The 15436-nt window shown below is 33.7% G+C and overlaps 1 protein-coding gene across 1 annotated transcript; it reads left to right on the forward strand.

The window, feature by feature from the left end:
- The first annotated feature begins 4735 nt into the window (after nucleotides 1-4735).
- Nucleotides 4736-5668, forward strand: LOC120258759. The gene has a single exon (XM_039266195.1). It carries the CDS (start codon nucleotides 4736-4738, stop codon nucleotides 5666-5668), a length of 933 nt encoding a protein of 310 aa, XP_039122129.1.
- The last annotated feature ends 9768 nt before the right edge of the window (nucleotides 5669-15436 follow it).

Here is a 15436-nt window from a genome sequence, read left to right on the forward strand (position 1 = left end):
ATTGAATTAGGTTTTGTAAAATTACCAACGGATCCCGAATTCCGCTTTGTAAAATAGTAACGATCATATATATCGGTTTCTCATCTAGTAACGGATTACGCATTCGGTTTGTAAATTACCAACGGATTGGGTATCCTGCTTTAAAACTTAGCAACGGAGTTTTGGTCTCCGTTGGTAAATTAGAAAGTGCACATGAACTTCCATTTCTAAAGTTATATTTTATTAAATAAATTTTTGGTTTTAGATGATTATAATAAATTTATCCATATGTATAATATTCGTTTATGAATATACTATGGAGATACGTATTTATAAGATTGGGATTTAATAAATATTAGATAAAGTAGGTTTAAATTTTTATTTATATTTTTTTGTAAAACAATTTTTGACTAAATTAATTGAAGTGGTTATTATTTTTGTTTAATTGTAATCATGAAAGAATAATAATTTTTAAATGATTTTTATGAATATATATTAACTCCTCCTAGATATGATTAATGTTACAGATTATTAACTTTTTTTATTAGTAAATTTTTTAGGATAAAATGACAAACATTATTTGGGACTTTTTGAATTACTCCGCACTCAATAATTTCCTTTAAAGATATATATGGCAATAACTTAAATATAAAAAAATAGCCATAATAAGTTTTGATAATTACAAATCTTTTTAACTCTAATCGGAAAGATTAATTTATATATTATTACTAATAAAGTTTAAAAATAGATTTAATTGTTTGTTAATAAGTTTGTAATATATAAAATTATTATTAATATTATATATTTTTTTGATTGAATGATTTTTAAAATGTAAAAAATATAATAATAATAATAATAATAATTGTAATAATAATAATATTATTATTTAATTATTTATCACAAACGGATCCATGGATCCGTTAGCAGATCAAACGGATCCATGGATCCGCTTTAGGGTCACAAACGGATCAAGGATCCGCTTGTTTCACTAGCGATCCGGATCTGCTAATCAAACGGATCCGGATCCGTTAAACTTGTTTTTCCTTTCCTTGCTAGGGTTTCTTCTCTCCATCTCCGCATCCCCGAGCCCTAGCAATCGGAGAAACCCCTTCCCTTCTTCGCCTCCGATTTCTCCAAATCTCCCCGTGTTCTTTCTCCATCCATTGTGCACTCCGGGCCGCCATTGCCACACCGGTGATTGCCACACTCACTGAATTATAGAGGCCGGACCACCACCCGTTGTTCAGAGGCCAAGGAAGACGTAAAGCGTAAAAAGGCTTTTCCCCAAAGTCCGGACGAGGACCAGGCGGCTCACCATTGCTTCATGCACCTCGATCGGCGCCAAAGACCACCAACTTCCTTGCCCCTCACTCCAGCCTTCATTTGGTATGGATCTCCCATAGCTCTCTTTTCTCCATGTGATTTTATACACATTCTCGGTTGAATTAGTTTAAATTTTCTCAAGTGTGTTCTCCGATTACTTGATTTCTCGTTGATTGTCTTCGTTTTAAATACTATGATCTCATGATCGGAGCCAAATCTCTATGAATTTGTTAAGATTGATTCGGGTTTGAAAACAACACTAGATACCTCATTTCTTGTGGATCTTACTGGTGATTGGATTGATTGATAGACTTTTCTAATTAAATAGGCAACGATTGATTCTAGTTATAGAGGCAAGCGTGTACATCACCATCCGGTTGCTACTCACCCTGATATTTATGAACACAAGCATCAAGAGTGCTAGTTGAAACAGATTTATAATCTTTCTTTTTCTATCCACACACAACATTAGTCCGACCGTTGAAGAACCAACTACATGAAGATGACCGTAAAAATACATTCCTATGTGATAATTTTAGATGTTTTGCAATTTTTATGCTCCTTGTTTGTTGATCAAGAATGGTGTTTCTTATTGAATATAAAATGACTTTTTCCAAGTTGAACACATAGCTTTGGTTAATGATAGTGTAGCTACAATGCTCACATATTGATTTCACCAAGGAATTATTCCTTGAACTATTAGCCTTGCAGAATGCTCACTAAGGCACAAGTTGTGATTACTTAATGGTGATACTGTATTAATTCAATTTGTTTCTAGCTAGCCATTATCAAATGCCCGAAATTTGAAAAATAATACCCTCGACATAAGATTTGTTATGCAGGCACTATGAAATCTTACAAATTTCTCAAATGCAGGCAGCCACACCAAGATTATAGCTTTAAAGACAAGTACTCAGATATCATACAGGAATTCTCATCCAACAGCACCTGTAATTGTCCCTTGGTAAAAGCTAGGTTTTCCTTTTAAGTGATTGAACTTTAACCATTATAGTCAGTGCATGAAAGAAATCTGATCTGGTGATGTTGGATGTGTTTCAGACAGGCTCGGTAGAAGAAAAAGTCAAGTTCGCGACTGAGATCGTGATGAGACCCCGACCTCTCTCTCTACTTTGCTTGTTGGATCCCCTCGATTCTTTGTTGGAAAGTGTTTCTCGACGGTCATCTAAGCGCTGAACCTCGAGATTTTGCTTTCGCTTTCATCTTTGGTATTGTGTTTTTTTTTCTAAATCTGTTCTGATGTTTCTTGAGATCTAATGAGTTTGATAAATAGGTCGAGGAAGGGCTGGATTCGTTGTTGTTGTTGTTGGTGGTGTTTGTGGTGGGATTGAAGTTTGTGGTTGTCAAGTGCTTTCATGTCTTTGCGGTTGGTTTGGCAGGTTGTTAAGATCATTAAGCTTGTTGGTTTTTTTCTGTGAATGTATAGAGATGTTTTTTTGTCTTGTTGTTTTGAGGGTGGGATGATTGATCGGAAAGGATGAGAGGTTTTGTAAATTTGATTGCTTTTCGTGATGAAGTTTGTGTTTTTAATGTGTTCTCGCTTTGTTAGAGCTTGAAAAATTTTTTTCTTTTTTTCTTTTTGATTTAGATCTATTAGGTTGATAAAGGATGCTTGTTTGATGATAATATTTGGAGTTTTTGGTTTCAAAGGTTCTTCTTTTAGTTTGTTTTTGGATTTGACTTCTTTTTGGGAATCCAGCATAATTCCAAAGATGACCATTAATTTGGATGAAATGCTTTTCTTCTTTCTCGATATTATTTTTAAATGCGCACGCCAAACTCTACAAACAAAGCAGTTACAAGATTGTAAACTCGGGTCGACCCATCGATGCATTTCGAGAGGATTTTTTTCCGAAAAAGTACAAGGATTTTATGAAAAGGTGATTTATCTGTCACCATGTTCCTTATGTTGTGAGTTAATTCACTATAAATAGTTTGTATTTTTTATTTTTATATAGGGCCCTCATGATCTCAGTCCACCATGCATTTTTTTATCTATCTTTCTAGAGCTTTTTATTCTTCTTTTTCACTCACTTCCATGTGCATTCCCACCCTTTTCCCTCGTGCCCAGATTCTCTCACCCATCTGCCACTCATCCCTTTCTCGCTTTTTATAATAATTATTTTGTTTAATAACTCTGATTTGATAGTAATTTATAAAAAAATTGCATCCATACAATCCATGTCTTGGTGCACTTGGACTATTAGGAATCAAATATAACTCTTTACAACACACTTTGATTAGTGACTTTAATTAATTGGGAAGAACAAATTAATAATTAAGGGATTAGCCAGAAGACCGTGGTTATTTAGCCAAATACATGGGGGTGGATTCATAGACCATGGTTATTTAGTGATAATGTCTTTCAACCTTAAAAGTTATAGATACCGAAAAATAAAATTGGCCAAAAAAAATACTTTATCCCTTATTTTTCGGAGAGTCTAGAGATCATTTGCATGTGATTGTGTCTGAAGATCATCGTTGTTTGGCTTTTTGATATTCTTGAGCTTGGCAAAAGATTTCTGGAATGGTCTATTTTTATATCATATAGATTTTAAAGAATATTTTATTTTTTTAAATAAATGTATATTTTATGTATCATGCATCTTTCTCTTGGCCGCTGAGCATTCTCCGAGGAACTGCACAAGAGGATGATAAACTATTATATTTTTATCACAAAAAGATTGTGGCATATAATCTTATGGACAAAACAATATTTGGAGATTTTCTTGAATGGGGAGGGAGTATTAGGAGAACAATTATATTGTTTTCCTGGCAAATTCTATTGTAGACCCACTTTGACTTTTCCTAGGAATTAATTATATAATAGCTATTTTCTTTGATGTCTAAGTTTATGTATATTACTCATGTATTCTCGTTAAGAGCTTCAGAAGAAAAATATAAGTTGTTATTTCAACTATAATAAAGAACTTTAATTATTTATCATTTGAGTTTGTTTGCATTTAATTCTATGTATTTTTTTCCGATTTAAATATTCAAATTTTCAAAAGTAAATAATTGTCATTATAATAACCTTCATAAAAACTATATTGTTTCTACATTTTTGCTTTTATTTGATTGGGCTGAAAGTTTATGAATTTTACTTTAAAATTTAAATCTTTTTTGAAGTATTTATTTTTCCTTTTGCATTGTTTTGCAGCACTTCGCTCAGGTGAATTCTCTTTGTTGCAACTTGACGTGTTTCACCCATCTTATTCAGAGTATTAGCAATTTCTTGTTTTTAATCAAGTGAAACACTTTGCAAATGTAAGTAGTATGTATTTTTTATTTTTATGAATTTACAAGAAATTGATTTTTACGTACTTTGATAGGGTTACATGTATATGATATTTCATACCACTAGATATACAACAATGTTTATTGATTACATTCTTTTATAACAGTATTTATTAAAATGAATTCAGAAAGGAATTGGATGTACGCTAGGCTTAAAGATGGTTTTCTAAACCCTGATTTTTTACGAGGTATCAATGGCTTCATTGAGTTTGCAAGAATGCACCCAGAATGTATGGATGGAATTAAAATCAAATGTCCATGCAATCATCGTAAATGTCAAAATCGTGCATTTTGGGATGAAAATACTGTTAGGTATCATCTAATGAAGTATGGATTTGTAAGCTACTATTACCAATGGATTCACCATGGAGAACCTAGTGAGCCATATATCGACATTCATGGTGAACAGGGTGTAACCCCTAAGGCTACAAGTGCTGGACCATCATCATATAATATGTATGAACAAATGGTCATAGATGCTGCAGGGCTTGATTTCTCACCTACTTATATGGATGAGCCTCCAAATGCGGCAGCTAAAAAATTGTTTGATATGTTAAGAGCCGCCAACCAAGAGCTATGGCCAGGATGTGAAAATCACTCACAACTATCAGCAGTTGCAAGAATGTTAAATATGAAGGCAGAACATCATTTATCTGAAAGATGTTTCAATGACTTTTGTCAATTTTTGAAAGAAATATTACCGTCCGATAATGCAATACCAAGTAACTTTTACAACACAAAGAAATTAGTTCAAGGCTTGGGTCTACCAGTTGAGAAGATTCATTGTTGTCTTAATGGATGCATGATATACTGGGGAGGAGATACTGAACTAATGACTTGCAAAATTTGTGGACATCCTAGATATAAGCGTCGACAAGGTAGCTCATTTAAAAAGAAGAAAGATATTCCATACAAGAAAATGTATTACTTTCCTTTAACAACAAGGCTACAAAGATTATATGCATCAAATGCAACAGCAAAAGAAATGAGATGGCATGCGGAGCATGACCTTGAAGAAGGGGTGATGCGCCATTGTTCGACAGAATCATGATTGTGTTAAGGATTTGTCCTAGTTTTTAATAGTTCACTAATATTTCAAATCAGTTTTTAATAGGTCATGAAAAAGTAAGAAAAAGGAACCCCTTTCTTAAATTAGAGCCTAGCTTAAACTTAGTTGTTATTCTTCAAATCAGTTTAATTTCCCATCTTAAGCATCACAAGTCAACTATTTTTAATTCAATACTTTATAGCAGCTCAATAGAAGTAGAGTAGTTAACTAATGGCCCACCTAAATTGACATATCTGAAGAAGTTTCAAGTAAACCTTTTCTTGTAGATAATCTCAATCTGCTATATAAACAATGTTCTTGTTTTTATATTTATTAATTTATTTATTTTCATCTAAACTGTTTGTCTCTTTCCTCACGTTATCAATGATTTGTGATTGTTCATATATATAGGCATTTAATTAGCTAGATTGAGATCATGAAAAACAATAGAGGAATCTTTGTCTTGGTAAATAGTCTCGGCTTTTGCGTCATCGCATGGGAAAACCATTTAAATTAATTCACATATTTAATTCGTGTAGGAATAAACTAATATTTGGATAAGGATTAATAATTAATGGAGTAGGATTAAGTTTAAACATGTCTTAATCTTTCTTATCTTTGGATAGGATTTGAGAGAATAATAATAAAAATAAATAACGTGGAGACCCTCCTATACATGAAAATCAATACTAAAGACTAGTCTCATTTAGTGCAAGAAGTACAATAATAATAATAATAATAATCAATACTCTGAGAAGTTGTATTGTTGTCTGAAAGGGATATCAAGATCCACAACACTTTGATCTACAGAGATCTAATAATTCATAAGTATAAAGTGATTATTATACAACTATGTCCTTCTAGACTAATTTATTTTTTTATATTTAAATTGTAGATATTGTTTTTGATTTCATGTGGTTTTTTTATTGTATTAATCACATTATTTGCGTTCCAAAATTTTGTATTACTCACAGGGATCGTTATTTGAACCTTCTAGATCAAGCATCACAAACACAAGAAGAGAGTAATGAGCTTTCTATTGTAGACAAAGCAAATATATTCCTTCAAGCTACGGGAGGGAAAAAGCGCCGGGTTTATGGAGTGGGCTCCCAAGCATCTATTTTTTATCCCCAGCTATTGCAATGCTCATCTACAGGTGCATCATCTATAGACCTACATGCTAATATTAGGCAAACATGTGATGTTGTTGATTTGCTTTTCATCTATAGGTACATCATCCCAAGAGCTACAAGTTAAGATTACACAGTTGTGTGAAACTATTGATCAGCTACAAGATAAAAACAAAGAGCTTCAAGAGAGTCTGCATGAAGTGAGAGATGACAACAAAGGGCTTCAGTAGTCTCGCATGAGATGAGGCGAGAGAGATGAGTATCGTAATCAGGATGTTGCGTCGGATGCGGGATATGATGATGGACTTCGAGGCTAGGATGCTTGACGCCACAGGTTCACTCGGGACTCACGACCCGACTAGTAATGACCATGATGTTGACCATGTAGATGAGCTTTAGTGTATTTGATATTTGTTACTAATTTTCTTTTGTTAAAGTTCGTTTTGGACATCTTTTCCTAAATGCAGTAATGAAATCATTTTTTGTTAGCTTTATTGTTGCTAAAAAATTTGTCATAACAGGTATTATTTATATCAACTTTGAAAACCAATGTGATATTTTTTTTTAATTATTTAGTTTTTTAGCAACGGATTACAAACCGATTAATTTGTCTCAAAAATATAATTATATATATATATATATATATTTAATTTTAGCATCGGATTTGTAACGAAATAGTTTTTTTGTTTATAATAAAAACAAATTTAAAAACAAAAATATGTTCCATTACAAATCCGTTTCTATTTTTGGAATGGTAATTATTCCGTTGCTAATCCGTTGGTATCTCGTTTAAAGCGGATTAGTAACAACATACATTCAGTTGCAAAATGTAGCAACACTTTTGAAATGGAATAATTTCCGTTACTAAAATTTGCAAACGGAAGCTTTTCCGTTACAAATCCGTTGCTGAAGTCTGCAACGGAATGTTATGTCGTTTGTAAAAAATTAGCAACACCTATTTTGCAAACATAAAAGTTTCGTTTATAATCCGTTGCTAATGCAAGTTAGCAACGGATTAGAAACAGAAAATGCTGTTTGTAAAATGCAATTCTCTTGTAGTGCTCATGTTTTTTTTTTTTTATTTAATTGAACATTCACACCCATATGTTATAGCATCAATTTAATTATTTGGTTTTTCTCAACAAAAAAAAAAATATTCTCATAAATAGGAACATTTAAGGCTTTATCCAATTTTCTTATTTTAAGGAATAGCAATTTAAAATAGATTCAATTTAAAACTCCTAAGTAAATAATAAAAGGGAGGTTTATAACAATGAATGGAATTGTTGATATGAAGTCCGCTGAATTTTAAGTAAGATTGGACTAATTAAGATCTGTTTCATTTAGCCCAATAATACTTGAGCAAGCCCAAGTCAAATTAAGCCTAATCACTAACAATAATTGAGAAAACCTTAAAAAATTGTTTACTTTATCCAACCAAATTAATCACTAAGCCAATCTTGATTAGAGTCATAATTTGTGTTCTTAGGGTAATTAATCAAATTTAGAGTTAATTAAAGCAAAAATACAATTCAACTCATTAATTTTTTTAATAAACAATTATTTATTAAAATTTTGTATGTAGAAATTTTTTGAACTAATTATTTTGATTCTATTCTAAGTTATATAAATAAATTTTTTAGTAAAAATAAATGCTTACATGAAAAATAATTTTTGTATTTTTTTAAAAATAAGAAAATTTCTCGTACTCATATAATAACAAAGAAATTTATTTTTGAAAACATAAATAAAGTGATTATTTTCATAAACCCATCTAATGTGCTCAAAATAAGAGATGAGAGAAAATATGATTTGCATCTACATCTACCACTAAATAAAATGTAAAAGTACAAAACCATTGATCAATAATTATTTATATAAATTACCAAATTTCTCCTTCTCATTGCGTACATGCTATATTGCCACTCTTTTTTTTAATTATTATTATAAATCAATCCTATTATTTATACTGTAAAATCTATAAATTAAAGCAATAATTGAATTAATTGATGACATTTTGGCAGTTGTTATATATACATAGTTGGAGAAGAGTTAAAAATTATTTTGTTTTATTTATATTTGTCATAGTAAATATTAGGGAAAGAATAGGATGGACTAATACAAGGATCGGAAAGATAGGAAAGGAAAGGTGAATTAGATTCAAACTAATTTCATAGGAAATGTAGTAACCCTAAGATTGGATTACAGAAAATTCTTATATTAACCATATATATATATATATATATATATATTTGAAAAGGTGGATAAACTACTTCAATTAAAAAAGAACAAGTACAAAAACAAGCACAGAGTAGGAACGTCTACTACTAGATGTGGTGATCGAACAACATTAGACACCGAAAAATAAAAGTACAGGGAATACAAGAACAGAGAGAGGAGGAAAAGCCATCCTCAAGGTCACCAAGACTCCTAGCCCAAGCTCTGATCATGAACCTTCTTAGACGGCAAAGATACACCCAACCTCCTCCACCCGAGTGCCAATGAACTCCATACTTCTTCTGATAGTAGAGATATCATCTTCGCACTTCTCTCTGGGGCTCACATCAACTGAAGATAGCCAAGATAAGATCATCCGGTCAATTTTCAATATAATGCAATACATAGGAAAAATAATGGCATTAAAAATGAAATCATTTCTAGCAAGCCAAATATTTCAAATAATCGCCATGCACTGGATCCCCGAAAGCCCTCCCTAGCGGAATGCCGCCAGTAACCTCCACTCGCCCCCAAAGTTGATGCATAGAAGAAGGTAGATCAGGAAGCTGAAAAAGCATGATATAGTAATTGAACACATTTTTGGCTAAAAGGCAGTGAAAGGAAAGATGATCCACAGATTCACTTCCAGTATGGCAAAGAACACAAGTTGTAGTCGGCAACCTATTACACCTCATGTATACGCCAGATTCCCCAAAGTAAGAATTTTGTTTTTTCAAGCAAGCCAGTTGAAGAGGTTGATTTTCTTTGGGCACCAGTTGCGCCAAAAGAACTTCGCAACCAGGCATCTCAAACTCCCATCAATTAGAAAATTGTAAAAGGATTTGACCTAGAAAACCCTGTTCCCAGTAAGCCTCCAGCACTTCAAATCACCTGTCTCCTTAGCAGTCACTCGCAGACGCTCGCTTATTTGCAGCGCAAACTCATTCTCTGAAAAAGGAGGCCCATTACAAATATGGAGAAGCTAATGAACAATGTCGTTGGGATGTAGACTGCCCCTAAAATCATCCGACCACAGGTACATGGGTTCCCTTCCATCCAACCAACAATCTTTCCAAAAAAGTGTTTCTTTTCCTGTCTTAATTTCGTGAAGAACGCAACCCCTAAAGGCTGGCAGGCAACTTAAGACCCCTTTCCAAAAATAGGATATCCTACCAGACAGAGTTGGGCCCGTCCTCCAACTGATCAACCCATAGTTGAACTGCACCACCTTTGCACTACACCAAGACGGGTCAATTAAAAACTTCCACCACCATTTCTCTAGCAACGCCTGATTGAAGGTAGCGAGATCGAGAATGCCCCAACCCCTGGTCACGTAGCGACAAAGATTCTTCCAACCTACCAGACGATCACCAGGGTGGTCAATATCTGGACCTGACCACAAGAAGTCCCTCTAGATTCTGTCAATCTCTTTAATGACCCAACAAGGAAGTCGAAAGATAAACATCTAGTATGTTGGTATCATTGATAGACCAGAGTTCACCAGAGTTAGTCGTCCACCTAAATATAGGTGTTGAACTTTCTATGCGGAGAGCCTCCTTCTAACCTTGAGAATAAGCCCTCCTAATCTTGCTCTAAGAGGCCTCCCGACCCTAAAAATCGGAATGCCCAAGTAAAGAAACAGTGCGAGCGCCACAGCAGCAATTTAATGTGTTCGTAGCTACCATATTAGATAACTCCCCCATTCTACTCGAGTAAAGGCACGTCTTTGAAAGGTTAGTTTCTAAACCAGTCAAGCCTTCAAACAAGTATAAAACTAGCTTGATGATTCTGAGGTCCTCCAGCTCTCTCGTATTCAAAATCGGAAGATCATCCACGTAGTGCAGGTTACACTTACTTCCAAGCTTCCCCAAAGGCACTCCAATCAAAATCTTAGAATTTAGAGCATAGGTAACACATCGAACTCAGGACATCTGTAACTAGAACAAAACGTAATGGTGATAGAGGATCATCCTGCCTCAGACCCCTCTGATGGCGGATATACCCATTCGGAGAGCCATTAACAAGAATTGAAGCCTTCGAAGGGTACAAAATACTCTTGATCCAACCCACTCATCTTTCTCCAAAACCCCTCGCCAATAGTAGTTCGACCAGGAAATCCCAGTCAACCAAATCAAATGCCTTTATAAAATCAACTTTTAGAATGTGCCCTGGAAGTCTTCACTTGTATAGATTATAGATCAGTTCTTCAGCAGTCACAAAATTATCAAAGATGCAACGTCCCTTTTAGGAAAGCCGATTGATTCAAATCTACAAGAGAGTGCATTACTTTACTTAAACGCGTTGCCAAGATTTTTGACAAAATTTTCAAGGATGAGTTAATAAAGCTAATGGGGAGATAATCCCCCGGTAACTCCGGTGTCAAGACCTTTGGAATAAGTGCAATGCTGCCCCGTTAATCTTTTCTAAATTAGCTCTCCCAAAGAAGAAATCCTCACAAAGTTTCTGAAGGTCAAGCTTGATAATCTCCCAGAGCTGTTTGAAAAAATGCAAGGGGAAGCATCGAGCCCCAGGGCTTTATCACCGCCTAAATAAAAAACAACAACTTTGATTTCCTCCAATGAGATAGTGTGTTACAAGAGAGATAAGTCCACTGCGTCTTGTTACCCTAATGACTTTTGGAGATCCACCTCGAATATGTAAGACCACTTAAGACCAAATTGCTCGAGCAGGCGCTCAGAGAAAATTTTTCCCAATCTCCCCCGAATCAATCCAAGTAACACCATCAATACTTATAATAGGAATGAAATTCTGGTTTTTACGCTCATTGGCCACCGTATGGAAAAGCGGGTGTTATCATCTCCTTCCTTCAACCATTGAAGTCTCGATCTTTGTTTCCAATAAAGTTCCTCTTGTTTATGAATCTCTCCTAATTTTGACAAAATGAACTCCTCCTGATTGAACTCCAATGTCGATAAACGTCGGGTCTCTTTGATTATATCAATGGTCTCAAGCTCTTGCAATAAGGCCAGTTTTTTAAGTTTAATGGACTCGAAAAAGAACTTCACCCAGTGCCGCAGCTGTCTCCTAAGCCCTACCACTTTTGTTTGCTAGAATGAAGGTACCGCAGCCCTGAGGAGATAATTCAGTCCACCAATGTTCCACTAGCTCCTGGAAGCCCTCCAGAGTGGACCAAACCAACTCAAACCTAAAAGGTCGCGGGTTCGAGATGTGATTTCCCACTTCAAGCCGGATGGGTACATGATCTGACCCCAGTCTCGGGAGACTGTTTTGAATCATCTTAGGAAAGATGTTTGCACAAACGCAATTAACTAGAAAACGATCCAATATAACCCAAATAGGGTCGGATTGGCCATTTGTCCATGAGAATCTTCTACCAATAGAAGGGGGCTCTTGCAGTGCCAGATCGTGCATGAAAGCGTTAGCTTTTCGAATGTCCTCCAAGTTTGGTGGACCTGATTTTGTCCCCCACATCAAAAAATTGTGTTGAAGTCCCCGCAGATAATTCAAGGAGTTCCAGGTGACACAGCGCAGTTCTGTAGCTCTACCCAAAAGGAGAGCTTCAGCGTCTTGGCATTTGGCCCATACATAATAGTTCACTGCCAGGTCAAATTCTCACATTTGGAGAAGAATTCTATAGTCAAACTAAAGGATTCAACCTTATGCAGTTTGCCAGCCAAGAAACCACTATTCAAACCCATGATAATGCCGCCCACCGAGCCACTAGCCGCACAAAGAAAAAAAGTTGTCCGCTTTTGCTCCCACCAATCTCGCGCCAAAGGCGGGTGCAATCTCCTCCAATTTAGATTCTTGAAGACAACAAACATCCGTTAAGTGTAAATTGAAAAAGTCCTTGACAAGAAACCGCTTCGCCGGTCTCCCTAATACCCTAATGTTCCAAGGAATAATATTAATTAACAAACATCAATTAACGCGACCCTCCGAGGAGGACGACGCCTAATGCATAAAAACCAAAACCATCAAATATATATATATATATATATACCCCATATGATATTAGAATACTATATCAATAATTTGGATTCATTTAATTGCACGCTATAAAGTTTATTTGGTATATGGAATAAACATTTTTAATAATAAATTCATCACACTTTGTATACTACAAAAAAATAAATAAATAAATAAATAAATAAATAGATAGATATTCTCATGTTTATATCAACGAGTGTGAATAAATATCTTCCAATTTTTTTTAGCTAACTTATAAATTGAAAATGATACTTTATTTAATAAATTTATAGCAGCTTTGGTAGACTTAGAAATATCCTTTTAATCAATTTAACCCTTTTCTATTTTTAGTAAAAATAAGGGGAATAAACTTGATATTATATGCTTTTGTCACTTTAATTAATATGTCAAAATTCTATTATCAAATTGTTTGGGTCAAAAGCTAAAAAGAATCTTGAATAGAAGAATTAAGCCAAAAAATAGCATATAAAAGAAAACAATGATTAGATATGACATCTTTATCTTTGCAATTGATTTCCGGAGATCTCTAATATAGTACCAATTCTATTATTAAATTATATGTCATAACCTCAATTAAGTAACAATCATATGGTAAGAAGATTTTGGTGAAGATCATAAACATAATAAATATCAATTATAAAAAGCTTGGAGTGATTTTTCATTGTAATGTTGATAAGGCCTTTAATTTGCCTATGACTAGAATTTTGTTTCATTTTTGAACTTCATCTTCGATCTAATACTATTATCCAATATATATCCAAAGCAACTCTTTATGGCTACACTACTAATTATTACAACCTAAATCGAGAAACTTGACATTCTAATAATCCTCCGTTGCTACATCATATGTTAGCAACGTAGCATTTTCAATTTTATCTCTTCAAAAGCCCTTACAACTTTAATATATTGATTGCCTTTATCTTTTTACCAACTATTACATTAGCATTTGTGATGATAAGAGCTTTTGCAATAATAACTTTAAAGATGAGATTTATCATTCCTCCATGTGTCAAAATTTTTACCTCTTTCTTTGTCTCACAGGCATCCATATGGAAAAATTGTTTTTGACTTTCACTAATTGATATCATTTCCCTTCAAACAATTGTAGGTCCATATGCATGACTATAGCCTCCAAGGGGTTAATTTCTCCCATTCATTGATTTGACTTTCAAGACCAAATTTGTCCAATGGACCCTTTTGACCTTTGCTATACTAAAACTTAATTATGTGCTTAAATGGCAAAGAATCTCCTCAACAATAATTTTTGACATATAAGATTCCCTAAAATTATTTTTTCAATTTATTTTAACTTTTCAATTGCAACTACTATATAATCAAAATTTTAAGTTAAAGTACGAAAAATCTTCCCAGTTATTTGTAAATCTTTGATATCTTCTCTAATTTGCTTTATTTGATTTGTTTGTGAAGTGATTCTCAGGAATCCCTCGTTGTTTGGGGGACGAGGATATTTTTAATCTTCAATATAGATGAGGAATTCCCATGCAACTTTAGATTTTTATAGAAATAATTTTAATAACTATTGATGCTCTGACACCTTAGATGTGATTTCCAAAAATGTTCTACTATCTTTACTTTTACAAATTATAACCCATCTTTTATTCTTTGTGCTACAATGCCTCGTATTCTTGATTAGTATCATCTACTTAACTTTTTTAAACAAGATCCTTAATGTCTTCATATCACTAATGCAATTCCATTTCAATATATCCTCCTAATATCATTGTTTGTGCCTGTTAATGTAAGAATATTAGATTGGATTATATTGTTCATGGTGATACTTATGCAACTCTTCCGGATTGCATCTTTCTTTTCCTTGGATTGAGGATATCTTTGATCTTGCTTGATGTCATCCAACTTTTTCAAATTTATTCTCTAAATATTATATAAATTTCTCCTTGAATCAAGGAAGTAGGTGGTGATTAATAACATTAACAAGATTATTAAAAAAGAAAAAGAAATGGAAAGTAAAAAAGAGTGATACTTTGTGTGAAAGTAATCACAAGAATTAAAAGATGTGGCATGCCTTTAGTTGTGGGTAAGAAATGAATATTTTTTATAGTTTCCCTTATTGATTGGAGTATATCAAATTATCAAAATGGATTTGATTCTCATGGTCCCTATCAATCCTTAATTAGTGAAAAAGATGTATGACATTATTATATAATATATATTGATATATATTATATAATTTATATGCATAAATAAAGAGGGAAAAGGGAGATAGAGAAAGAGAAAAAGAGTCCCACCTTTAACTTTTCAGCAATAAATCACCAAATCAAAGCAGTGGCCATGGCTTCACAAGTGTAGCTTGATTCCCAACCACATATGCTCAAAATCTAAAGAATGGGCCATTACATCTCTTTCGGTGACCAAGTTTCACTCCACATTTGTCACAAAGTCAGAGTGTGATTGGATAAAAATATTAATAAGA

The sequence above is a fragment of the Dioscorea cayenensis genome, chromosome 4 (genome assembly GCF_009730915.1).
Source record: "Dioscorea cayenensis subsp. rotundata cultivar TDr96_F1 chromosome 4, TDr96_F1_v2_PseudoChromosome.rev07_lg8_w22 25.fasta, whole genome shotgun sequence".
Classification (NCBI taxonomy): domain Eukaryota; kingdom Viridiplantae; phylum Streptophyta; class Magnoliopsida; order Dioscoreales; family Dioscoreaceae; genus Dioscorea; species Dioscorea cayenensis.